Source organism: Malaclemys terrapin, chromosome 22 (assembly GCF_027887155.1).
Source record: "Malaclemys terrapin pileata isolate rMalTer1 chromosome 22, rMalTer1.hap1, whole genome shotgun sequence".
NCBI classification, from domain to species: Eukaryota; Metazoa; Chordata; order Testudines; family Emydidae; genus Malaclemys; species Malaclemys terrapin.
Genome location: NC_071526.1, coordinates 2134115 through 2161772, shown reverse-complemented (window position 1 = coordinate 2161772; position 27658 = coordinate 2134115). Strand labels below are relative to the sequence as shown.

The window sequence follows — 27658 nt, the reverse complement described above, 5'->3', positions numbered from 1 at the left end:
TAGGGGGAGGGATAGCTCAGGGGTTTGCACATTGGCTTGCTAAACCCAGGGTTGTGAGTTCAATCCTTGAGGGGGCCACTTAGGGATCTGGGGCAAAAATCAGTACTTAGTCCTGCTAGTGACAGCAGGGGGCTGGACTCAATAACCTTTCAAGGTCCCTTCCAGCTCTAGGAGATAGGATATCTCCATTAATTTTTTTTTTTTTTAATTTTTTTTAGACAAGGTTTCATACTTCTTTGGGTGGAAGACAGCAAAAGGGCTTCTCTGGGAAGTTCGGCTTCAAGAACAGAGCTTTTTCTTTCAATGTAGATATTTCAAAGAGCTCTAAAATCTAGAGGCACGCTCAGCTTGTTTTTAAAAGATCTGTGCCTCAAGAGCATCAAGGGGTGAGTTAGTGCAAATCTGGAGTCATTTGGTCAAGGGATTCCTCAGATACAGCCCTCCCCCCAATAAGTAACTGATTTAAATGTTCAATTTGCTCTCAAAGCCACACACACAGGGAGCTTTGTCTTGAAAACTGTAACACAATGGGCGCTGGGGCAGACATTTTGGGATAAACTGGGAGTTATTTGGTCAAGGGGTTCCCAAAATGCAGTCCTAAGGGTCTGACTGTAACAATCTTGGGGTTCATTAAATAACAAAGCAGTGAATGAGAAAGGAATAAAACTTTAATAAAACAAACTGGAGAGCTTCTGTAGTGAGCTACTGCACACAGCCATGTGGTGTTCCCAACCCCCACCTCCAGGGCACATCTCCAAATTCTTATGTTCATAATACAGTCCCTTATGAGGGAGTGTCTCTAAATTATAATCTTCTACAAACGTATCTCTACATCTTCCCTCTTAAGGAAAAACAAAGTAACTCTTATATACATAAACAGCTAACAACTATCTAATGGGGTGACCAGAGGACAAGTGTGAAAAATCGGGACGGGGTAGGGGGTAATAGGAGCCTATATAAGAAAAAGCCCCCAAAATCGGGACTGTCCCTATAAAATTGGGACATCTAGTCACCCTACTATCTAATAACACATGCATTAAATTCTCAACCCATGTAGTCATAGGTGCTCACTCCGTGGGTGCTCTGGGGCTGGAGCACCCACGGGGAAAAATTAGTGGGTGCTCTGCACCCACCAGCAGCCCAGCTCCCCACCCCACCCCCTGCCTCACCTCCTCCTCCTACCAGCGCACTGCGTCTCCGCTCCTCCCTCCCTCCCAGCACTTGCCACCGCCAAACAGCTGTAGCAAGCTCTGAAGGGGGGGAGGAGCGGGAACGTGGCGTGCTCAGGGGAAGAGGCGGGGTCAGGGCAGGGATTTGGGGAAGGAGTCGAATAGGGGCAGGGAGGGGCGGAGTTGGAGCAGGGACTTTGGGGAAGGGGTTGGAATGGGGGCGGGAGGGAGCAGAGTTGGGGCAGGGACTTTGGGGAAGGGGTTGGAATGGGGGCGGGGGGGGCAGGGCAGGGGTGGAGTCGGGGCAGGGCCAAGGGCGGGGGGGGGGGGTTGAGCACCCACCGGCGCCAGAAGACGTCGGCGCCTATGCATGTAGTATATTTCCATAAACCCAATATGTCAACTACCTAGAGAGGAGAGGTTACCAGCACATCACTCTCAAGTGAGTCTTTATCACTCACTTTCCTCAAATACCTCTTCTCCAGGCAGGTTAGCAAGTTTCTATAAATCTTTCAGGATTTTTAGTCTCCCCCTCTGATCTTCTCAGTATCAGCCTCTCATTAGCGTCTGAGTTGTTCTCTTGTTCCTTGACAGTTTCTCCTTTGTGCACAGATGATAAAGGATAAAGGATCAGTCAGATGGAAAATGCCAGAAACTGTCAATGTGTTGGAATTTTATGGGATTACTCATCAATCCCTTTGATTACGTCCAAATGTGTCCCCTTGGTCTGTCTGGACTACATAGGACCTTGGATGCAGCTGTTCCTTAATGGTATCCTTTTTACCCAAAGTATTATAGGTGTTATTCCTCAGGCACACTTCATCACCTGAGCTACAGATGGGAGATCATGGGTCCTTTTGTCAAAACAATATTTCTGCTTCCACTTCTGATTTTCTTTCATCTTCCTTATGGTTTCATTATTATGAGATTTCAGCAAGTTATCACTAATTGGTAAATTAGAGTTCATAGAATCATAGAATATCAGGGTTGGAAGGGACCTCAGGAGGTCATCTAGTCCAACCCCCTGCTCAAAGCAGGACCAATCCCCAATTTGATCCTTCTTCCCATTAACAGCTCAGCTGGAGAAAAGCCATTCTCCAGAGGTGCACTTCGGTAGACCAATAAAGCGTTATACAAATCACCCCCACTGTCAAAAGTCTTTTTCGTAAAGTTTTTTACTCTCCGTATAGGGGGGCATGGATCAGCGTTCATATCATGTTCCCTGTCAGTACCCGGCCCGAGCCGGGGAAGCTAATGAACCAACCAGTGGACCAAATTCAATAATGAATCTTGATCACATGCCACTTGAGACACATTGCACATACACTAAGAAGAAGACTGTCCATATAGACCTTTCCACAAGTCCATTTGATTGGGGGTAATTTGGATTTGATGTTTTGTGACAAAAACCCCAATCTATGGCAAATCACCTAAAATCTGCACTGGAAAATTGCAGCCCATTATCACTAAAGATTTCATCTGGAATTCCACATCTGGAGAAGATTCCCTTTGTGCCAGCTATCACTGACTTACTTTGGTACTGTGCAGTGTGCAGATTTCTGGATACAGAGAATAATAATCTGTGACTATTAAATAATCCTTTGATTGCCAGGTAAACAAGCCAGTGCCGACCTTCTCATAAGGCCTTTGTGGAACTGAGTGAAGTCTCAGCGGCTCTGCCTGTTGACATGGCTTGTATTTCGAGCATGAAAAGCAGTTTCCTACCACATTAGTAATGTTGTGATTGATCCACGACCAATACAGCACCTCTTTTGCTTGTTGTTTGCACTTCTCAATTCCTAAATGACCCTCGTTGATCTTCTGTAGCATTTATTTTCAGAGGCTCATTGGAAATACAACCTTACTGCCCTTGAAAATGACCCCATCTATCACAGTAAGTTCATGTCTGCAGTTCCAATCATCTCTTATATTTGGACAGCAACTGCTTATTTCTCCAGGCCACCCTTTAACTATCACTTCTTTAAGGATTCCCAATGATTCATCTTTCTCCATTTCCTCTCTTATTTGTTGCAGTTTCCTGTTAACTATGGAAATTGACTTTACAATCAGGTCTACATAGGCTTGCATCTCTGTCTTTAAAGTCGTTTCTGGTTCCATGGGATCCACTGCTCTGGAAAGTGCATCTGCAGTGAACATGAATTTACTGGGTGTGTAGGTCACAACCAAATCATACTTTCGCAGCTTTATCATCATTCTTTGAATCCTTAAGTCCTGGCAGGAATCCTTGAATCCTAGCAGTTTGCTAAGTAACACTATCAGGGGCTTGCATCCATTTCAACTTCCACTGTCTCTCCATAAATATACTGATTAAAACTCTCACAGGCAAACAATATTCCTAAAAGCTCCTTTTCAATCCATGAGTATCTGGTTTCAGCCTGAGTCAGTGATTTGAATGCATATGCCACTGACTGCCAACAATCTTCATGCTTCTGTAAAATCACTGCACCTAACCCAGACTGTGAAGCATCTTCGGAGATTTTTAATAGGCCTTCCTGGTGCATAGAACTTCAACACTGGATCTTGGTTCAGTTTCCAAGATAATTAACCATTCCCAGGAACCATTGGACATCTTTCTTTGACTTGGGATGTGGCGTCATTTCAATGGCTGAATCTTCCTTGGAAATTTCCAACCTTCGTTGGAAAGAATGTCCCCCCCAAAAAAAGTCAGTTCTGTAACCCCTAAAACACATTTCTCCCAATTTAGTTTCAAGTTTAGGGTTGTCAACCCTCCAGGATTGTCCTGGAATCTCCAGGAATTAAAGATTAATCTTTAATTACAGATTATGTCATGTGATGAAACCTCCAGGAATACAAAATTGGCAACCCTATTCAAGTTTGCATCCAAGACTTCCCAAAGTCTATAATCATGTTCCTCTTTTGTTGAGCCTCAGATGATTATATTATATTATATTAAGGTGGCAACACCATTAGTATGATCATAGATCATATGTATGGTTTTATGGTACACTTCTAGTGCTGAAGCTACGCCGAAGGGTAAGTGTAAGAATCTGTATCTAATTTAGTGAAATATTGAGCATTTGAGCCAGAATCTCTTCTCTGGTTGGTAGTTTGAAATGTTCTCTTTGTATAGCCTGGTTGAGTCTCTCGGATCTAAGCATATGCATAGCTGGCCCTTACTTTTCTCCACAATGCCTAGGGAGCTCACCCATTCCATTGGCTCCTCATTTTTTTTATTACTTGCTTTGCTTCCATCCTTGCAAGCTCAGTCTTGAGTTTATCACGGAGTGCAAATGGCACCTTTCTACATGGATGGATAACTGGACAGACCTGCTTGTTTATCCAGATTGTATGTTCTCCCTGCAAGCAGCCCAATCCTTGAAACAGATCATGATATTCTTGAATGAGTACTTCATAGCAGGTTCAATATGATCTTGTAGTGAGAGCACCCATTTTACCAGATTGAGTTTCTCACATGCAGTCAGCCCTAAAATTGGTGTAACCTCTTTTGGCTCTACAATGAATGGGAGCCTGTACATGTTGTTTTTATGGCTGATGCGAGCAATGCACCTCTCCCTTCACCGGTACAATTCTTACAGAATATCCAGTTACTTTTATTTTTGTTAGTCCCCGTTTTGGTCTTATTTACAGTCTTTCATAATCTTGTTCAGACAGAATATTAACCTGAGCTCCTGTGTCCAATTGCAATAGAATAATTGTTCCATTCACAGCCATAGGCAGTATCCAGTCCCTCCCATCAGGCTTGCTAGACCCCAGGATGTCTATGAAAAACACCTCAACCAGATTGTCTTTAACTGAATACACTTGACTTTTCTGCATTTGACATCTACAGCATTTTGGAAAATGATTGTTTTCCCCACATTTATGGCAGAGTTTCCCAAAGGCAACACACTGTTTGGGACCATGCTATGATCCACAACTTCCACATGATTATCTGTCCCAGTCTTCCCCTAGCAGTGGTTTTCATAACGAGTGGTTCCACTCTTTGATTTGACCTATTCTGGCTATATTCTTAATTACTTAGATAACGTCTTCCAGTGAATTCAGCTCGTTAGCTTGTGCTTTCACAGTTTCTGCTGCCCTGCATATTTGATGAACTTTAGAAAAAGTTAAGTCTCCTACATGGAGCAGTCTCTCTCTTAACACATTGTCTTTAATGCCGCAAATGAGTCTATCTCTGACCAGAGACTCTGTCAGTTCACCAAAGTCACAGGTTTTACTGAGTTTCCTTAATTCTTGCTCTACGGTGTCATCAGTTTTTTGCATGCAGATAAAAAATGTGTGTGTCTCAAAGGTTTCGTTCCTTTTTGGCAGGCAATGTTCCTCAAATTTAGACAGTATTTTACTTAACTTCACACTTTCACCTTCTTCAAACTTAAGTTTTTATAAATATGATCCAATGTTTCCTCCCCAATACAAAAAGATTGATGATTTCACTTTATCATTTTTCTCATCTTCCCCTATGGCTGCTAAATACAATTCAAAACTCAGTCTGACTTTTTCCAGTTTCCTGCAACATTGCCTGACAATTGCAGACTGGATGGAGGTTGCAACACATCCATTTTGCTTTTCCCCCCTTAAGCTAGTCAAGCTACTATTGTGCTCACCAAATACATTCAAAAGCCTTTGTGCCTGGTGCTCCATGTGCTTCTCCGGTGCTTCCCTTTGTCTCTGCTTTCAGTTGAAAATACAGGAGTTAATTTCAAAAGTTTCCTTCTCATTCAGCACTTCTGACACCATGTAAGGATGCTGGAGTTCATGAAATAACAAAGCAGTGAATGAGAAAGGAATACAACTTTAATACAACAAACTGGAGAACCTCTCTGGTGAACTGCTGCACACAGCCATGTGGTGTTCTCAACCCCAGTCTCCAGGGCACATCTTCAAATTCCTATGTTCATAATCTGTCCCTTTTGAGGGAGCATCTCTAAATTATAATCTTCTGCAAACATATCTCTACACTGACCCTCATAAACGTACATCATTGGACTGCCCCTTTGCTCAGCTACTGAATGTTACCAATGCCCAGGACATACTTTTAAAATTATTGCAGTACTGTATAAAAGTTTTAGCACCTCTGCTTATAGAGTTCACATTTTTACAAGCTATTGTTTCCTCTGAAACTCCTTTGTGAGGGCTTATCTATAGGGGGAATTTTACCAACAAAATTATACCACTATAGTTATAAATATAATGGAAAAATTACCCACACAGACAATTACTGGGAGACACAAACAGGTTAAATCTACACTGAAGGTGAAGGTGTGATTGTAGTGCAGGTAGGTAGGCATATCCATGCTAGCTTTAACCTACCTAGCTCAGATAACAATACTAGTGTAGATGTAGTAGCAGGAGTTACCAACCAAGTACATACTCACATGACTAGCTTGTGCTGCCACATCAACCCTGTTATTGTTACCTCTGCTAACTAGTGCTGGTATGCCCATTCATGCGGCAATAACACCTTCCCGGCCAGAATAGCTATACCCAGAGAGAGGAGTGTTTGTGTGGTGGCTCAGGGGCCAAGCATTGCTCTTTGAACCCAAGGACCAGGAGATTGAATTGTTTCTTTAGGAGATGAGCCTGCCTTTGCTTTGTCTATGGGGCCACAATAGGGCTCCTGTTGGAAGCGTGTGTGGCATGTGCACTTTTAAGGAAGTTCAACACCCCAATGCCATCTACCCATCTGCCAGAGTCCCTCCCTTGGACAGTTTGATGGGCAGTCCTGGTGCCAGGATTTGAAGCCCAGTATGCTGGTGTGGGGCCAGGCTCCCACTGGCAAACTGAAAATAGCACCAGAGAAGCTAGTGCACGAGTCACAGCCAGGCTAAATCACTTCTGTGCTCAGAGAGGCTTGCTGAACTCTTGCTGGGCAGCACCAGGCATGACAGACCAGATCTGTGTCGGACCCTGGGAACAGGCATGTTTGGTGTCTCCATCAGGCACAGAGCACTGAAATAGGGGTGGTGAACTGCGAACAGACATGCTTGGTGTATGGGATAGGCACTAAAGCCAATGGGAGGGGGATGAGAACTCTCACTGAGATAAACAGCAGTTCACACATCTCAGAGCTACTGTTTCAGGCTTCATTCATCACCAGCAGGTGTTTGTTCTCTTTTATCTGAGAACTTCTCATTGAGATGAATGGGCCACATCAAGCCACTCTGAGCTTCCTGTGCTGCAAAGTCAATTTCTCAACCACTAGGTCCAGATCTGGAAGGGGGACTCTGCATCTCCACTCTCCTGCCCCTTCCTTTCTCCAACTGGTTCATGCACTCCTCACCATACCCCCTTCAAGATTATCCGGGGCATGGAGGGGCCAGAAGGAGTGGGACCTAGCATCTGACTGATGGAGAGGTGATCACAGATGTACAACAGGTGCTGGGGTAGAGTTTGTGGTGCAAATTTGAAGTCATTTAATATAAGGAGATATACCTAGCTCATAAAGCTGGTAGGGACCCAGAAAGGTCATTGAGTCCAGCCCCCTGCCTTCACTAGCAGGACCAAGTACTAATTTTGCCCTAGATCCCTGAAGTGACCCACTCAAAGATTGAACTCACAACCCTGGGTTTAGCAGGCTAATGCTCAAACCACTGAGCTATCAAGGGCTGTCCAACACACATCCTCTACATAGTATTTCATTTAGTTTTCAAAATGCTCTAACATCTATGATGCATAGTGAAACTATCTTGACTATTGCTATCCCACAAAAGGGGCAGAGGTCTATACGCTGTGCCACAAATACAGGAACATTGGGACAAGAGGTTCCTCAGATACAGGCTCCCTCTGTCCCCAATAAGAAACTGATTTCAATATTCAAATTGCTCTAAAGTCTATATGCAGAGGGAGATTGTCTTGAGGTATTCTGCACCAGAGATTGCGGCAGACTTTGGGAGAAGGAGGAGAAGAACATCCATTGAGATGAATGGGTTAGTTCATACCTCTTTTAGAACTTTTGTTCTGAAATGCTCAGAGAGATTAGAGAGACAATAAAAATAAAAAATTCAATAATAATGGAGGTTTCAACTATCCCCATATTGACTAGGTACATGGCACTTCAGGATTGGATGCTGAGATAAAGTTTCTTAACACCTTAAATGACTGCTTCTTGGAGCAGCTAGTCCCACAAGAGGAGAGGCAATTCTTGATTTAGTCCTAACTGAAGCACAGGATCCGGTCCAAGAGGTGAATATAGCTGGACCGCGTGGTAATAGTGAAATAATATAATTCAATTTAACATCTCTGTGGTGGGGGAAACACCACAGTAGCACATCATGATAGCATTTAATTTCAGAAAGGGGGACTACACAAAAATGAGGAAGTTAGTTAAACAGAAATTAAAAGGTACAGCGCCAAAAGTGAAATCCCTGCAAGTTGCATGGAAACTTTTTAAAGACACCATAATAGAGGCTCAACTTAAATGTAAACTCCAAATTAAAAAACATAGAGAATCAAAAAAGTGCCACCATGGCTAACCAACAAAGTAAATGAAGCAGCAAGAGGCAAAAAGGCATCCTTTAAAAAGTGGAAGGTAAATCCTTGTGAGGAAAACAGAAAGGAGCATAAACTCTGCCAAGTGAAATGTAAAAATACAATTAGGAAGGCCAACAAAGAATTTGAAGAATGGCTAGCCAAAGACTCAAAATATAATGGCAAAATTTGTTTTAAGTACATCAGAAGCAGGAAGCCTGCTAAACCAGTGGGGCCACTGGACAATCAAGAGCCTAAAGGAGCACTCAAGGATGACAAGGCCATTGTGGAGAAAATAAATGAATTCTTTGCATTGGTCTTCACGACTGAGGATGTGAGGGAGATTCCCAAACCAGAGCCATTCTTTTTAGGTGACAAATCTGAGGAACTGTTCCAGATTGAGGTGTCATTAGAGGAGGTTTTGGAATAAATTGATAAACTAAACAGTAATAAGTCACCTGGACTAGATGGTATCACCCAAGAATTCTGAAGGAACTCAAATGTGAAATTGCAGAACTGTGGTTTGTAAACTATCATTTAAAACAGCTTCTGTACCAAATGCCTGGAGGATAGCTAATGTGACGCCATCATCTCATCAGAGGTGATCCTGGCAATTACAGGTCAGTAAGTCTGACTTCATCAAACTGGTTGAAACTATAGTAAAGAACAAAATTGTCAGATACATAAATTAACATAATTTGTTGGGGGAAGAGTCAACAGGGTTTTTGTAAAGGGAAATCATGCCTCACCAATCTACTAGAATTCTTTGAGGGGGTCAACAAGCATGTGGACAAGGGGGATCTAGTGGATATAGTGTACTTAGATTTTCAGAAAGCCTTTAAGTTCCCTCACCAATGGCTCTTAAGCAAAGTAAACTGTCATGGGTAAGGCTACATTTTAATCTTGGGTATTTTTAGTAAAAATCATGGACAGGTCACGGACAGTAAAAAAAATTCATGGCCCTGACCTGTCCAATACTTTTACTATATACCCCTGACTAAAACTGGGGGGGGGGGGGCTCAGGGGACACTACGGGTACTTGGATGGCACCACCTGGGGGGATGCCGCAGGTGCTGGGGGGTTGTGGCCTGGGAGGGCACCATGAGTGCTGGGGGGATCACGGCCAGGAGGGGCACCACAGGTATTCAAGGGGGCACTACGGGTGCTGAGGGGGGCACCGCGAGTGCTTGGGGCAGGCAGCCTAGGTACTCAGGGGGGCCATGGGTGCTCAGGGGGGTTGGTGGGGCTGGGGCAGGTTCTCTACCCACCTCCTGGGAAGCGGCGACCTCCAGCTCCTAGCTCCACATGATGCCTCTAAGTACAGCTTTTACGAACAGGGGCTGCTAACAGGGAGTTTCGCAAGGGAGTTTGGAAGGGGGAAAGGTTCACTTGCTGGTTCTATCCGTTTCCCTTTATTCCCCTTAAAACCTATAAACCAAACTACATTCCAAACTTCTTGCTTAAACAACCCTTTCACTAACGAGGAGACAATGCAGGCAGAAGCCCAGCAGCAGAGTGGGGGCTATCCAATTTATTGCACTGAGTGCAGCATGTGTGATTACCTGCCCTGTGGGCGGGTGGCGTATGTGTGCATTCGGTGCAAGGAGCTCCTCAGAGACCCTCAGAGACCACGTACGGACTCTGGAGGCAAGGGTAGCGGAACTGGAGGAGCTAAGGGAGGCAGAGAGGTATGTTGATGAGGCTTTCCGGGACACTGTAGAATTGTCCCACCTCCGGTCAGACAGCCCCTGCACTGTTGAGGCGGCTGAAAGGCCCAGGGAAGCAGAGCAGTCAACGGGGGCAGAGGGAAACCTTCCCATAGTTGGGACCCTCCTTCCAGATGGTGCTGGGGTATCCTCTCGCACTGAGGTTACCTCTCCAGGGGAGGAAACTTCACTTGCTAGGAAAAGGCAGGTATTAGTAATGGGAGATTCGATCATTAGAAACGTAGATAGCTGGGTTTGTGATGACCGGGAGAACCGTATGATGACTTGCCTGCCTGGTGCGAAGGTTGCGGATCTCTCGAGGCATCTAGACAGACTTATGTGTAGTGCTGGGGAGGAGCTGGTGGTCATGGTACATGTAGGTACCAATGACATAGGGAAGGGTAGGAGAGATGTCCTGGAGGCCAAATTTAGGCTGCTAGGGAAGAGACTGAAATCCAGGACCTCTATGGTGGCATTCTCAGAAATGCTCCCAGTTCCACGCGCAGGGCCAGGTAGGCAGGCAGAGCTTCAGAGTCTCAATGCGTGGATGAGACAACGGTATAGAGAGGAGGGGTTTAGATTCATTAGGAACTGGGGAAACTTTTGGGATGGGGGGAGCCTATACAGGAGAGATGGACTCCACCTAAACCAAAGTGGAACCAGACTGCTGGCACTAAACATTAAAAAGGTTGTAGAGCAGTTTTTAAACTAGGAGATGGGGGAAAGCCGACTGCTGCAGAGGAGCATGTGGATCGGACAGAGACTTCTCTTAGGGGAGAGTCTAATGATAGAGAATCTCCAGGTTATAGTCAGGAGCAGAGGAGGGAGGAGGATAATGTCAGGGCCAGATCAGATGATAAAAATTCACATAAAAAAGAATCTGATACATCAGAAAAGGGCAGACAACTAAACAGTGACAAGTTTTTAAAGTGCTTGTAGACAAATGCTAGAAGTCTAAATAATAAACTGGGTGAACTAGAGTGCCCTGTGATAAAGGAGGATATTGATATAATAGCCATCACAGAAACCTGGTGGACTGAGAACAATCAATGGGACACAATCATTCCGGGGTACAAAATATATCGGAAGGACAGAACAGGTCGTGCAGGGGCGGGAGTAGCACTATATGTGAAAGAAAATGTGAAATCAAATGAAGTAAAAATCTTAAGTGAATCCACATGTTCCATAGAATCTCTATGGATAGACATTTCATGCTCTAATAAGAATATAACATTAGGGATCTATTATAGACCACCTGACCAGGACAGTGATAGTGATGATGAAATGCTAAGGGAAATTAGAGAAACTATCAAAATTAAGAACCCAATAATAGTGGGGGATTTCAATTATCCCCATATTGACTGGGAACATTTCACTTCAGGACGAAATGCAGAGATAAAATTTCTCGATACTTTAAATGACTGCTTCATGGAGCAGCTGGTACGGGAACCCACAAGGGGAGAGGCAACTCTCGATTTAGTCCTGAGTGGAGCACAGGAGCTGGTCCAAGAGGTAACTATAACAGGACTGCTTGGAAATAGTGACCATAATACAATAGCATTCAACATCCCTGTGGTGGGAAGAACATCTCAACAGCCCAACACTGTGGCATTTAATTTCAAAAGGGGGAACTATGCAAAAATGAGAGGGTTAGTTAAACAGAAGTTAAAAAGTACAGTGACTAAAGTGAAATCCCTGCAAGCTGCATGGGCGCTTTTTAAAGACACCATAATAGAGGCCCAACTTCAATGTATACCCCAAATTAAGAAACACAGTAAAAGAACTAAAAAAGATCCACCGTGGCTTAACAACCATGTAAAAGAAGCAGTGAGAGATAAAAAGACTTCCTTTAAAAAGTGGAAGTCAAATCCTAGTGAGGCAAATAGAAAGGAGCATAAACACTGCCAAATTAAGTGCAAGAATGTAATAAGAAAAGCCAAAGAGGAGTTTGAAGAACAGCTAGCCAAAAACTCCAAAGGTAATAACAAAATGTTTTTTAAGTACATCAGAAGCAGGAAGCCTGCTAAACAACCAGTGGGGCCCCTGGGTGATCGAGATACAAAAGGAGCGCTTAAAGACGATAAAGTCATTGCGGAGAAACTAAATGGATTCTTTGCTTCAGTCTTCACGGCTGAGGATGTTAGGGAGATTCCCAAACCTGAGCCGGCTTTCGTAGGTGACAAATCTGAGGAACTGTCACAGATTGAAGTGTCACTAGAGGAGGTTTTGGAATTAATTGATAAACTTAACAGTAGCAAGTCACCGGGACCAGATGGCATTCACCCAAGAGTTCTGAAAGAACTCAAATGTGAAGTTGCGGAACTATTAACTATGGTTTGTAACCTGTCCTTTAAATCGGCTTCTGTACCCAATGACTGGAAATTAGCTAAAGTAACACCAATATTTAAAAAGGGCTCTAGAGGTGATCCCGGCAATTACAGACTGGTAAGTCTAATGTCGGTACCGGGCAAATTAGTTGAAACAATAGTTAAGAATAAAATTGTCAGAAACATAGAAAAACATAAACTGTTGAGCAATAGTCAACATGGCTTCTGTAAAGGGAAATCGTATTTTACTAATCTAGTAGAGTTCTTTGAAGGGGTCAACAAACATGTGCACAAGGGGGATCCAGTGGACATAGTGTACTTAGATTTCCAGAAAGCCTTTGACAAAGTCCCTCACCAAAGACTCTTACGTAAATTAAGCTGTCATGGGATAAAAGGGAAGGTCCTTTCATGGATTGAGAACTGGTTAAAAGACAGGGAACAAAGGGTAGGAATTAATGGTAAATTCTCAGAATGGAAAGGGGTAACTAGCGGTGTTCCCCAAGGGTTAGTCCTTGGACCAATCCAATTCAACGTATTCATAAATGATCTGGAGAAAGGGGTAAACAGTGAGGTGGCAAAGTTTGCAGATGGTACAAGTCTGCTCAAGATAGTTAAGACCAAAGCAGACTGTGACGAACTTCAAAGAGATGTCACAAAACTAAGTGATTGGGAAACAAAATGGAAAATTAAATGTAATGTGGATAAATGTAAAGTAATGCACATTGGAAAAAATAACCCCAACTATACATACGATGGGGGCTAATTTAGCTACAACAAGTCAGGAAAAAGATCTTGGAGTCATCGTGGATAGTTCTCTGAAGATGTCCACACAGTGTGCAGAGGCAGTCAAAAAAGCAAACAGGATGTTAGGAATCATTAAAAAGGGGATAAAGAATAAGACAGAGAATATATTATTGCCCTTATATAAATCGATGGTATGCCCACCTCTTGAATACTGTGTACAAATGTGGTCTCCTCATCTCAAAAAAGATATACTGGCATTAGAAAAGGTTCAGAAAAGGGCAACTAAAATGCTTAGGAATAGGTCCCATATAAGGAGAGATTAAAGAGGCTAGGACTCTTCAGCTTGGAAAAGAGGAGACTAAGGGGGATATGATAGAGGTATATAAAATCATGAGTGATGTGGAGAAAGCGGATAAGGAAAAGTTATTTACTTATTCCCATAATACAAGAACTAGGGGTAACCAACTGAAATTAACAAGCAGCAGGTTTAAAACAAATACAAGGAAGTTCTTCTTCATGCAGCGCACAGTCAACTTGTGGAACTCCTTGCCTGAGGAGGATGTGAAGGCTAGGACTATAACAGCGTTTAAAAGAGAACTAGATACATTCACAGAGGTTAAGTCCATTAATGGCTATTAGCCAGGATGGGTAAGGAATGGTGTCTCTAGCCTCTGTTTGTCAGAGGATGGAGATGGATGGCAGGAGAGAGATCACTTGATCATTGCCTGTTAGGTCCACTCCCTCTGGGGCACCTGGCATTGGCCACTGTAGGTAGATAGGATACTGGGCTAGATGGACCTTTGGTCTGACCCGGTACAGCCATTCTTATGTTATGTATACTAATGGGAGCTACGGGGGCGGTGCCTGCGGGCAGAGGCTGCACAAGGAGCTAGGAGCTGAGGGAGGGGAGTTTCTGTCACCCTTCCAGGGAGCCCCCCCCAAGCAAGTACTGCCCTGCAACCCAATCCCTAGCCCTGAGCCCCCCACACACACACCCAAACTCCTGCTGCTGGGAGTCAGGGGGGCCCGAGACTGCCCCAGCAGCAGCCAGTGTGACTGGCCCAGGGGCTGCCCGAGCTGCTCAGCTACAGATGTCACGGAGGTCACAGAAAGTCATGGAATCAATCTGTGATTTCCATGACAAACACGGAGCCTTAGAGGGATAAGAGGGAAGGTCCTCTAACGGATCAGTAACTGGGTAAATGATAGGAAACAAAGGGTAGGAATAAATGGTCAGTTTTCAGAATGGAGAGAGGTAAATAGCGGTGTCTCCCAGGGGTCTGTAATGGGACCAGTCCTATTCAACATATTCATAAATGATCAGGAAAAAGGGATTAACCCCTAGAATGATGGGGTCTAAATTAGCTGTTACCATTCAAGAAAGAGATCTTGGAGTTATTGTGGATAATTCTCTGAAAACATCCACTCAATGTGCAACAGCAGTCAAAAAAGCCAACAGAATGTTGGGAATAATCAGTAAAGGGACAGATAAAACAGAAAATATCATATTGCCTCTATATAAATCCATGATACACCCACATCTTGAATACTGCATGCAGATGTGGTCCCCCATCTCAAAAAAGATATATTGGAATTGGAAAAGGTTCAGAAGAGAGCAATAAAAATTATTAGGAGTATGGAACAGCTTCCATATGAGGCGAGATTAATAAGTCTGGGACTTTTCAGCTTGGAAAAGAGACGACTGAGGGGGGATATAATACAGGTCTATAAAATCATGACTGGTGTGGAGAAAGTAAATAAAGAAGTATTATTTACTCCTTCTCATAACACAAGAACTAGGGGTCACCAAATGAAATTTATAGGTAGGTTTAAAACAAACAAAAGGAAGTATTTCTTCACACAATGCATAGTCAACCTGTGGAACTCCTTGCCAGAGGATGTTGTGAAGGCCAAGACTATAACAGGTTAAAAAAAAAACTAGATAAATTCATGGAGGATAGGTCCATCAATGGCTAGTAGCCAGGATGGGCAGGGATGGTGTCCCTAGCCTCTGTTTGCCAGAAGCTGGGAATGGGCGACGGGCTGGACCACTTGATGATTACCTGTTCTGTTCATTCCCTCTGGGAATCCCAGTATGGCCGTTCTTATATTCTTATGTTGTGCCAGACCGTATGCATCTCCCGGGGGGGTTCTCACTCAGCCGAGAACATTCTCATTGAGATGAATGGACCACTTCACCCCTCTCCTATTTTCCTATACTAAACAGACTTGTGCAAAGACTCTTCCCCCCCATGCTCCCCTCCACTCCCCACTGGTGTCCCCAGCTGGTAAATGTGCTGCTCACAGCCTACCAGTCACCACCTTCCCTCCTCCCCATGACCTCTCTTGCCTCCTGAGGCATGGATGGGCCAGAAGGAGGGGAGAGTTGGTAGCTGAGTGTCAGTGAGGTGTTCCCAGAGAGATCCCTCATCCCCCACCCCCCGTTACAGGTGTCCTTCAGCCATGCCTCCCTTACTACCTCCACTTCCTCAAAAAACAAGGGAAATTCACTTTCTAAAAACCCAGAGTTAAGGTTAACCAATAGTGCCTTGTTCCCTTTCAGACCATCAAATACTTTAAAAACTAGGAAATAAAGAGTTACAATAAAACAAACACAAATCTCTGAAAACTAGAAAATACAGAAATATGGTAATATCTCTCCCACATAACCTCCCACACATAACCTTAACTATGCCTCTTTTCAGTCATTCCCCAACCCATTCCTCTCAGAGGACTGTATCCTTCCAGTTCAAGTAGAAGACTGTGGGGAAAGTTCACGAGTAGTGTGGGGAGAAACTCTTAGACCTTTTGCAGAGGGGTAGAATTAAGCTTATGTGGAGGTGTGGTGTGGGGGACAGTAACTCTTCAGTTCCTAGGTTTCAGAGATTTAAGCATAGGTGTTACTGGACATTCTGGAAGGGCACAAGACTGCTGGTCAACCTGAACTCTGCATTAACCACATTTTTTGACCATGAATATATATATAGGCCTCAATGTTGCAGCTTATCACATGTGCAGACTCCTGCTTCTTCACGGATACCCATTCAAGTAGCTCTGTATGGACACAGGGGTCCGCCCACATGGGGGTGTGTGTGTGAGAGAGAGAGAGAGGAGAGAGATACTTAACATGTTTATAAAGGCAAGTTTGGACACTCCCCACATACTAGGCTACAAACCTTTGTTCTTTACTCTAGGCTGATCCCTAGGGTGTGTGGGTGTATGTGGGTGTTTGTGCAGAGATGTATGTATGTGTGTGTAGGTATGAGTATTTATTGAATTTATAAAATGCACTTGTCAAAATCTCTAAGGTAAAAAAACAATCATTATATAATTAAATTAAACAACTGACTCATTGTCAATTAGAGGACTGACAATCGCACACCTCCAAACAACATCTGAAACCCATCCCAAACACCTGGTAAGGCAAAAGCCTGTGTAAACAAAGAAGTCTTTGCACCATGTCCCAAAGGTCAATAACCCTGGGCTCTGTCACATGAGTGGGGGGTATGGTTAAACGTTATTGGCTTTTCACAGAAAATAAACAACCCCAGATGCTTAAGTCTTCAGCTGCTGGCTCATGTGCCTTATCTGATCTGAACTGTTAGAAAGAAGAATTATAATAATGATAACTAAAAATAAAATAAAAATAATATAGTAAGAGAGAGAGAACACATGGTAAGCATTTGTAAGTCAAGAATACCAAAGTTAAGGTTGCCAGTGCATGCTGTCCCTTTATGACACAGCCTTTTCCAACATTTAATTTTTCAAATACCACAGTTAAATAACAACCTTTGATACACTTGTCTAGCATTTTTCTTTCAGTTCAACAGTCCAGAGGATCAATACACAAGATGTACAGTATAATCTATGCATATTCAAGAAGCACCTTACAAGACTGTAGAAGAATCTGTCTGTTAATATTGTAGTATCTGAGTAACAACCTGTAATTATGTGGTTAAAGACTGTATTGTGCAAGCAAGGAGGAGAGTTACATTCGGGCAGGTAAGCTTAACTTTGCCATTTCCTGCTTTTCCACAGCCTAAACATGCAACATAAATGTCCTTCTGACTTTGTTTTTTTAATGGCATTTCCTAGGTTTCTTAAAAAGACAAAAATAGAAAAAAGCAATTTTTACATTTGGAGTTATTTAGCCAGGCAGTAAGGCCAGAGCCGGGCTGCCTTGGTGTGTCAGAGTATGTTCCTGGCATATGGTGCACCAATGTAGTGGGTAGCAGTATGAGGACCATATGAATGGTGTGGACTGCACCCTCAACAAATTTGCAGATGACACTAAACCAGGAGAAGTGGTAGATTCGCTGGAGGGCAGGGATAGGATACAGAGGGACCTAGACAAATTAGAGGATTGGGCCAAAAGAAATCTGATTAGGCTCAACAAGGACAAGTGCAGAGTCCTGCACTTAGGACGGAAGAATCCCATGCACCGCTACAGACTAAGGACCAAATGGCTAGGCAGCAGTTCTACAGAAAAGGACCTAGAGATTACAGTGGACAAGAAGCTGGATATCAGTCGACAGTGTGCCCTTGTTGCCAAGAAGGCTAATGGCATTTTGGGCTGTATAAGTAGGGGCATTGCCAGCAGATCGAGGGACACGATCATTCCCCTCTATTTGGCATTGGTGAGGCCTCATCTGGAGTACTGTGTCCAGTTTTGGGCTCCACACTACAAGAAGGATGTGGAAAAATTGGAAAGAATCCAGCGGAGGGCAACAAAAATGTTTTGGGGGCTGGAGCACATGACTTATGAGGCGAGGTTGAGGGAACTGGGATTGTTTAGTCTGCAGAAGAGATGAGGGGGGATTTGATAACTGCTTTCAACTACCTGAAGGGGGGTTCCAAAGAGGATGGATCTAGACTGTTCTCAGTGATACCAGATAATAGAACAAGGAGTCTCAAGTTGCAGTGGAGGAGGTTTAGGTTGGATATTAGGAAACACTATTTCACTAGGAGGGTGGTGAAGCACTGGAATGCGTTACCTAGGGAGGTGCAGGAATCTCCTTCCTTAGAGGTTTTTAAGGTCAGGCTTGACAAAGCGTTGACTGGGATGATTTAGTTGGGGATTGGTCCTGCTTTGAGCAGGGGGTTGGACTAGATGACCTCCTGTAGTCCCTTCCAACTCTGATATTCTATGATTCATTGAGCAGTGGATCTTTGCTCATTCACTGTTTCTTAGGAGATTCCCCCTGCTTCTCCCAGCCCCCCAAGGTCCCTCCCCTTCCCCCACTCCCCTAACCTCTCCCTTCCCGCGAGGAATGGTATAAAGGGTTTATTGGGATTTTGGGACTGGTGAACTGCACGCAGGGGGCGAAGCCACCCAAATGGCTGCCAGATGGACTCTTTGTGCTGCACCACATCAGTGTGTATTCTGCACATGCCACAGAAACGCTGCTTTAGGAAGGTTTCAGAGAGTTTTTAAAGTGTTTTGCGGACTCGTCCCATATTCTCCCCCCTGCAAAAGGCGGCAGGCTCCGGGGAGAAGGACATGTTCACCCCATAGCTCCAATCCCCTCCACTGGCTTCTCCCCCCGGAACAGCCCGAGCGCTCCCCGCCTGCAGGGGGAGGAGCCAGTGCATTGTCAGGAGTCTCAAAGCCGCCCGCCTGGCCGGGCTACGGCCCCCCGGCCCCGGGGGGGGGAGGACACTTCCGGCCGTCAGGCTGCGGGCAAGGCGGAGAAAGGCGCATGCGCAGTGCCGTTGAGCACAGCCCTAGGCCTGCCTCCCCCTTTCTGGGCACCCCACCACCGGCTGCGAAGGGAAATGGCCCCCGGGCTCCTAGCGACCATCTTGTTGCAGCTGCTTCCCTGGCAGGAGTCGGGCGCTGCCTCCGTCCCCGCCGGCCGGCAATGGCCACCTGCCGCCCGCGGCTCCGGGCTCCCCCGGGCCAGCTCGTGCTCTGCACAGCTCGCCCGCCGCGCGGACTAACGGGAGACGCTCGCTGGGGCCGCCCCGCGCTCGGCAGCGGGCCGCTTTGTCCGCGGAACGCGCCGGCCCGAGCCCCGGACAGCCGGGGAGCATGCGCGGCAGGACACGCCCCCCGCGCGAGCAAAGGAGGGGCTCGGCCCGAGGCGGCCCGGCGAACTCCGCCCACTGCGCTGCGCTCGCCAGCCCCGCCCGCTCCGAGTCCACACACAATAGGGGCGGAGCTAATCTCCCCGCGGGCCCACCTGACGCGACAGCTGTGCACCAATGGCGGGCGAGGGGCGGGGCTGCGGGCCCCGCCCCTCCTTTTGTCTATATAAGGCTGTCGCGGCAGGTCGGGCGCTGGCGACGGGGATCGGAAGGAGCCGCGGGGCGGGTGTCGCTGGTGCTGCCGCTGCTGGCCGGGGTGTCTGCGCCCCTCGGCGCGCCGCGCTCGGGTATGTGGCCGGATTGTCTGATGGTTACAGCGGCTTAGTGAGCGCGCGGGGCGGGTTCGGCCGCGGGGCTCCGCACACCCCGGGCGGGCTGTAGCTCGCCGCGAAGGAGGGTCCCGGTGCTGCCGGGCGCAGCCTCTGGGGGACCCTGTGGAGGTGCCGGGGTCCCTGCCGCGCTGCCCCCTCCCGGGCTCCTGCAGCGCCGCCGGCGGGGGTCCTCGGCGCCCCCTCCCGGGCAGAGCCGAGCAGCTCGGCGCTTCTGTGCCCCGCTCCCAGGGCTGCGGGAGACGGGTCCCGCCGGCTGCTCCGTGTGACCGCCCGGCCCGCAGCCGGGGAGGGGCAGACAGCGGACGGGGGACCCTGCCAAGTTGGCTTCGCCCCGAAGCGGGTTAACAAAGGGCTCTTGCAAACCCGGCCTTGGCCATTACAGTCTGGGGCTGGGGCATGAGGGCCAGCGAGTGCAGGTGAGCAGCCCAGGAGGTCGGGCTCGTTAAAGGGGGCTGGCTGGGTAGTGATGACCCAGACAGAGACACTAGTGATGCGACAGCCTCTCCAGGGGCAGGTCCCTGGCCCTTCTCTCCCAGGACCCAGGTTCCATGGCAGCCCTGGATGGAGGGCTCACAGGGCAGTCTCCTTAGAAGAAGGGAAGTGGGTAGAAGCTACCTTTCCCTACCAGCACCTCAAACCTTCTTCTTGCCTTGCAGTGACCTCCTCACAATGGCAGATCACATGATGATGTCGATGAACCATGGCGTTAATGGGCTCCAGAATTACCGCATGGGAATGAATGGGCTGCAGGGACCCCCCCAGCATGGGCAGCATGTGCTAAGGACTCTACCTACAACCAACCAGATGATGCAGTACGGAGGGGCCAGCATGGATGGGAGCATGAGGCCAAGACCCAATATCAATGGACAAATGGGCCACCATCAAATGCCGAACACTATGATGTTCAACAGTCCGAGCCAGCAGCAATACATGGGGCCTGTAGGCACTCAGCAGCTTATGGCCAGCATGCACTTACAGAAACTCAACACCCAGTATCAAGGGCACCCTCTAATGGGCATGAGCAATGGCCCCATGGCAGCAGGTGCACAGCAGTACAGAGTGGTGCCCAGTCAGCACCCTGGCATGCAGCACATGCCCTCACCAGCTCTGACCTTGAATGTTATGGACACTGATCTCATAGATGAGGAGGTCTTGACGTCTCTGGTCCAGGAACTGGGTTTGGACCGGATTCAGGAGCTGCCTGAGCTCTTCTTGGGACAGAATGAATTTGACTTCATTTCAGACTTTGTCAGCAAACAACAGTCCAGTGCCATCAGCTGCTGAGGGGCTTGGGGCTCAGCCTTTTTCTTTTGGTGGCTTGAATTCCCCCCACTCCCCCTATTTCCCACCCCCTCCCCAAAAACGATCATTGGATGCTGATGGCTTGCACTGGATTGCTTTCTCTTTTCCGTGTGGGAGTTATTTTTCTTGTTTTGGGAATGGGATGGGGAGGAAGGTTCTGGTGACCCAGACAGTGAAGATGAAATCTTGCTGTAGGATCATCCTAAATGGCATGAACAAGTTTTGTCTTCAGCAGAAACAATGGACTACTTAAAGTGACACTCATGACTTTCCATGTCTAGGCTTCCAAGTGCCAGGGTAGAAGGACAGCGCGGTGCTGCTGCCACTAGTGAGCTTGTTCTAAGTTTTGGCATTGCCAGTGAAGTTCCCAAACTTTACTTGTGATTAAAATCCTGTAATAGCTTGTGTGTCTGAACTGCCACTATCCCTCATTGCAAAGAGGGGCTTTGGTTTGGGTTTTGTTGTTGCTGGCTTTTTGTCTTAAAATCAAATCCCTTCCTTCCCCACAATACTAAGATGTTTAATCTTCCTTTTCTACTTTGACTCAAAAAGGGGTCACTTCCCCCTCCATCAGGTTATTACTATTTTATTGTCTTAGCTGCACAAAATGTGTCTCCGGGGAGGGTGATGTATACGTATGTGCCTAAATCTCTGTAGAATTTGGATCTTTTAACTTGTACAGCGAATCAACTGTAAAACTACTAAGTGTTCAGACTAATTCAGATGCAAGGCTTAAAGCTGCAGTCAAACTCCATTTTCTCCGCCTCTGAAACCAAATAAAATCCATGTAATTGTATATTCCTGGCCTAATCTTATTTATTCTTTTTCTAATCATTATTTATTAGAAAGGGCTCCATTCGTTATTTGGTTTTGAGACTGTTGGGAATGACTAAAGGGCTTACTGCAGTTTTAAGATGCTGGCTTTTTTAAAAAGGACTGGAACAGCTACATGTTTCTTCCAAACAGCCATGCACAAGGTTTTCAGCAGCATAATTTTGTGATGAATATGTAGGTCCTTGTAAACCAACCCCTCCGTCCCCCCTGATGTGATAAAGGATGACTTGATTTTTAATTACATTGCTCAGAAAAGGTTAAATGTAAAAGCTAGTGGGTTTTTGTTTCCTCTTCTGTCTCTTGTTTCCAGGCGCTTTGGAAAGTGGAAAGCTCATTGTGTCAACTTTTAGTTGCTACTGCCCCCTGCTGCTGAGAGTACATGGCAGCACATCATTGTTGATCAATGAAGTGAGAATGTACAGATTAATTTTCAAATAAAAGCTAAAACTTAAGTGACAAGCTTGCTTGGTGGTTTGTTTAATCAGATGTGCCTGAGATAGGGTTGCCAACTTTGGTTGGCTGTATTCTTGGAGGTGTCATCAGATAACACAATCTTTAAGATTAATCTTTAATGCCTGGAGACTCCAGGACAATCTTGAAGGGTTGGCAACCCTAGTCTGAGATCATGTCGGGTGCTGTCCAACAGCTGTGTACAAGGAGAGCTGCATATTGGTGTCTGGGCTTTGGAGTGGGTCCCTCAGTGTCTGTCTAGACAGTCAATATTACAATGACAGGGCTGGTCATGGCTTAAATTCCCAGGACTATTTGAGCCATTAAAGCTTAATCTAAAGTCGGGGGGGGGTCTGCACCCTCTCTAACTGCATTAGTAGCTTAGGCACTGCACTGGTGTTTGACTAAAAGATGGATTACTCACATGGGCAAACTACCCTAATGCAGACAAGCTGGAAGGGTCTGGAGTTGAGCTGCTGGTGCCTTGATCTTAAACGTCTGTTGGGCTCTCCCATAATTGCTTGCCCTGCCCGGGCTAGATGTTCCGGATTCACAAACCAGCATCTCCTGTGAGAACAAAAGACTCCACATCCCCTCCACCCTGCTGGCTAGGAGCTGTGCCTGCTGAGCACTTTAGAAATGGCTAAATTTCCAGAAGCCTTGTGAGGTTATCCTGCTGGTCTGACAGTGCTTCATTCTTTAACCCACTCTCCCCTCTCCTCTAAAATACCAGTTGGATGCTGCTGGCCTGCCACTTCAGACACTAAATTGTATAGTGATTTATCAGTTTTTCCCAGAATGCTCAGTGATGGGAAAGAGAAATTTTCTCCTTCCAGGCTTGTGCTGAATGTTAATGGGAAAGCCCTTACGAGTTGTAGGTGCCTGGATCTAAGGTGTCTGCCAACTGCATGGTACAGAGCCTCTAGAAAAGCACTTTGGTGCAGTTGCTGATTAGACAGAATGGCAGAGGTTTCAATCAGAGCGGGAGAGATGACTATTGACTGAACGGACATGCACTTAATGTGCTACCTGGTTAGGAATAAAGCTCTCTACACAACCTCCAAAAGCCTGGGCTTCAGGAACATTCAATGCTGCCCTTTAGTACAGAGACTGGGGGTGCTACCTACTCTCACAGCCACACTTGGGGGGGACTCCTCAGCATGAGACTAGCTAGGTAGTAAGAAGTTAACAAATAAATGAAACTGGCCGTTTCCCAGACATAACAGATCTTCCCCTAGAAGAGGGGCTGGTGAGAGAATAAATGCCATGAATGCTAGTTACAAACCAAAGCGTCTTCGTTTACTATTAATACATTATCTATGCCCCATGGAAACGATCACTAAATATTCCAGAAACATCCTAACTCCCTCCCCCTCTGCTACCTGTGTAATACTAGTGCTCTTTTGTATGTCCATCAGAGTGAGCTTGATGTATAAGGCTGAATAATAATGCAAATACAGCATGCCATCTCCTAGTACATGTCTGGGGAAAGTGAGGTCCTGGTTATGGATCAATAGTGGATACAGCTGTAATAGAATGGCTTCATAATTTGATAAAACATGAATATGCATTAGAGGGGTATGCAATGCACTGTGAAAGGTACTGGTTTTAGTTCTGATTCTAGTTTGATTCAAGACAACTGATGTCACTGCTGATATTGCATCAATCGGCCATTAAACTGAGTTTTAGCTCTTGGGAGCAAGTCCTAGTAGTTGAAGTTAAGATTGTTTCAGAAACAATTTTCACACAAGTTTAAATCTCACAGTGAACATATACACCTGAAGGGTACATTTACAAGCTTTTAATGCCTTCGTTTAAGGGCCAGAAGGGACCAGTCTGACCTAAATAGCCCAGCCCAGAGAACCTTACCAAGCAGTTCCTATATGGAGCCCGTAATAGCTGGCTGAATTAGTGTAAAGCTAACATTTTGGTCTCTTTTTAATGTTCATCATCTTTAGCTTGGAGTTTGTGAAGTTCTCTGGGATGGTCCTTTTAGTGCATTTGTGTTTCTTTAACCCAGACTCCTGCGGACCTCACCAACTCTACTGCAATGCAGGGCTACAGCATGTGTAATATTAGATGTTCCTGTTCTCGCCTAGCCCCAAACTCCCGATCTTCTTACCACAGGAAAATAAGTCAGAGGCCTCTTCTCTATATTGACTTTCAGTAGCTGGTGCCCCTAACACGCAGGCTCAGCACCTCAGGTAGTAGCAGGGGGAGTGAGTGATAGCAGAGGAGGAAAGACCTGGCACCATGCCGCTCACAAAATATTTTCTTTAAGTGCTTTCTGGCTAATGGCTTATGTGCCAAAAGCCTCATGAACTAAACTGTGCTTGGTGCCCCCTCTATGCCAGATGGCACACCCTTTCCCATCCAATGGTAAATGAAGGCCAACAAGCATGCTTCTTCCCACCTGCTGTAGTCTATTTGGGGCTTGAAAACTCACTGTGGAGTGACACTGTTCTTGAAAACATCTCAAGGCCTGGATCCACAGAGTTCCTAACTCCTGGGGCTCTGCAAAGCATCAGACGAAGGGGAATAATACAGGCCTGGAAACAGACAGATTTTCTTTCTGCGAAGAGGAATGGTAGCATAAATTAAGATAGGGGAAGGAGGCCCTGTGTGGGCATTGCAGTCTGCTGGGGCCAATTCACCCTAGGAAGTTGTCTCTGCTTGAGAATTTGCTCGCTTACAGAATTTCCTCTGTCCAAACGGTGCCCACATCATCTCAAATTGGCTTGGTGGCTTTGATGGGGAAAGCAGTGGATGTGTTATTCCTTGACTTTAGCAAAGCTTTTGATACAGTCTCTCACAGTATTCTTGCCAGCAAGTTAAAGAAGTATGGTCTGGATGAATGGACTATAAGGTGGATAGAAAGCTGGCTAGATCGTCGGGCTCAACGGGTAGTGATCAACGGCTCCATGTCTAGTTGGCAGCCGGTTTCAAGTGGAGTGCCCCACGGGTCAGTCCTGGGGCCGGTTTTGTTCAATATCTTCATTAATGATCTGGAGGATGGCATGGATTGCACTATCAGCAAGTTTGCTGATGACACTAAACTGGGAGGAGTGGTAGATACACTGGAGGGTAGGGATAGGATACAGAGGGACCTAGACAAACTAGAGGATTGGGCCAAAAGAAACCTGATGAGGTTCAACAAGGACAAGTGCAGAGTCCTGCACTTAGGATGGAAGAATCCCGTGCACTGTTACAGACTAGGGACCGAATGGCTAGGAAGCAGTTCTGCAGAAAAGGACCTAGGGGTTACAGTGGACGAGAAGCTGGATATCAGTCGACAGTGTGCCCTTGTTGCCAAGAAGGCTAACAGCATTTTGGGCTGTATAAGTAGGGGCATTGCCAGCAGATCGAGGGATGTGATCAGTCCCCTCTATTCGACATTGGCGAGGCCTCATCTGGAGTAGTGTGTCCAGTTTTGGGCCCCACACTACAAGAAGGATGTGGAAAAATTGGAAAGAGTCCAGCGGAGGGCAACAAAAATGTTTAGGGGGCTGGAGCACATGACTTATGAGGAGAGGCTGAGGAAACTGGGATTGTTTAGTCTGCAGAAGAATGAGGGGGGGATTTGATAGCTGCTTTCAACTACCTGAAAGGGGGTTCCAAAGAGGATGGATCTAGACTGTTCTCAGTGGTACCTGATGACAGAACAAGGAGTAATGGTCTCAAGTTGCAGTTGGGGAGGTTTAGGTTGGATATTAGGAAAAACTTTTTCACTAGGAGGCTGGTGAAGCACTGGAATGGGTTACCTAGGGAGGTGGTGGAATCACCTTCCTTAGAGGTTTTTAAGGTCAGGCTTGACAAAGCCCTGGCTGGGATGATTTAGTTGGGGATTGGTCCTGCTTTGAGCAGGGGGTGGGACTAGATGACCTCCTGAGGTCCCTTCCAACCCTGATATTCTATGATTCTATGACAAAGGCATATCTCAGTAAAGGGGGGTTCTTCCTTTGGCTTCAGCAATGGAGACTCAGGGTACATCTACACTACAGGGGGGAGTCGATTTAAGATACGCAAATTCAGCTACGTGAATAGCGTAGCTGAATTTGACGTATCGCAGCCGACTTACCCCGTTGCGAGGATGGCGGCAAAATCGACTTCTGCGGCTTTCTGTCGGCGGCGCTTACTACCACCTCCGCTGGTGGAGTAAGAGCGCCGATTCGGGGATTGATTGTCGCGTCCCAACGGGACGCGATAAATCGATCCCCGAGAGGTCGATTTCTACCCGCCGATTCAGGCGGGTAGTATAGACCTAGCCTCAGGCCTGATTTGGAAGAAGAGCATATTCTAAGAATGTTTGTTTTGTTTGCTTGAAAAATCTCCTCTGGACAGGTTCTAATGCAAACCATCTCTCCTGTGAGGTATCTATGGTCCTTGATTTCTATATCTAGTGAGCGGAACAACGTTAAAACACTGCCGCCAGGGGAACATACTCTCTAGCCACCACGGTTGCTAGGAGAAGCGGTGCCTGGGTGTATGTCTGCTGGGCCCCTCTCAGCCAACTAACCATGATAGAGAGGCTGTAACAACACTGGGTCTCCCTAGCTGCACTGGACCCTACTTGGCCACTCGCCAATATCTTTAGATGTTTTCCTCCTAAAACCTAGGCCTCGGGATCTGCCTTGGCAAACAGACAGAGTGAATGTGCCAGGAAGGCTGGAGACACGATGGCTCCCTAGGTTTCATTGCTTACAGTTTGGAGGTGCAGAATAGGTCCCTTTCCCTATGTGCTTACCTGCGCTTGCTAGCGCACACCTGGAAGCTGAAGATGGGCACAGCATAATATTCCCAAAAGCGCCTAGATGCTGGAGGAGCCCATGTCTCATGGAAGTCAGTGGGATTTAGGCTTCTAGATGTCAGTCACTTTTGAAAATTTATTCAGACTCCTAAATCAGTTTTCAGAATGTTACCCCTTGTCCCAAAAGCGGCATGCACAGAACCATCTCTCCTTCACTGTGCCACCACCACAGGGTTTAGACCCAGATGGCCAGGATGTGAATACAGCTTCTTACAGGAAAGCTGAAAGACTGCCATGGACAGTGGCCAGCCGTGAGCCCTCTTTACAGCCCTTTACACTGTCACAAAGCTATCCTCCCCCAGGAGAGAACTTCAGACTCTAACTTCTGTTCCAGCTGCTTGGGAGGTGTGCCTAGCATAGAGCTATGCCATGTGTCTAGCACAGCCGTCTCTTGAGCTGTAGTTGCTGCGGACTTGCTTTGCAGATAAGG

At 46.2% G+C, this 27658-nt stretch overlaps 1 protein-coding gene across 1 annotated transcript; it reads left to right on the top strand.

Annotated features, from left to right (window-relative positions):
- Positions 1 to 19605: 19605 nt before the first annotated feature.
- CITED4 (Cbp/p300 interacting transactivator with Glu/Asp rich carboxy-terminal domain 4) lies at positions 19606 to 22423 on the top strand. Its single transcript, XM_054011603.1, has 2 exons — positions 19606 to 19790; positions 20492 to 22423. The coding sequence occupies exons 1-2, from the start codon at positions 19621 to 19623 to the stop codon at positions 21117 to 21119; spliced, it is 798 nt and encodes a 265-aa protein (XP_053867578.1). The 5' UTR covers positions 19606 to 19620; the 3' UTR covers positions 21120 to 22423.
- Positions 22424 to 27658: the final 5235 nt, after the last annotated feature.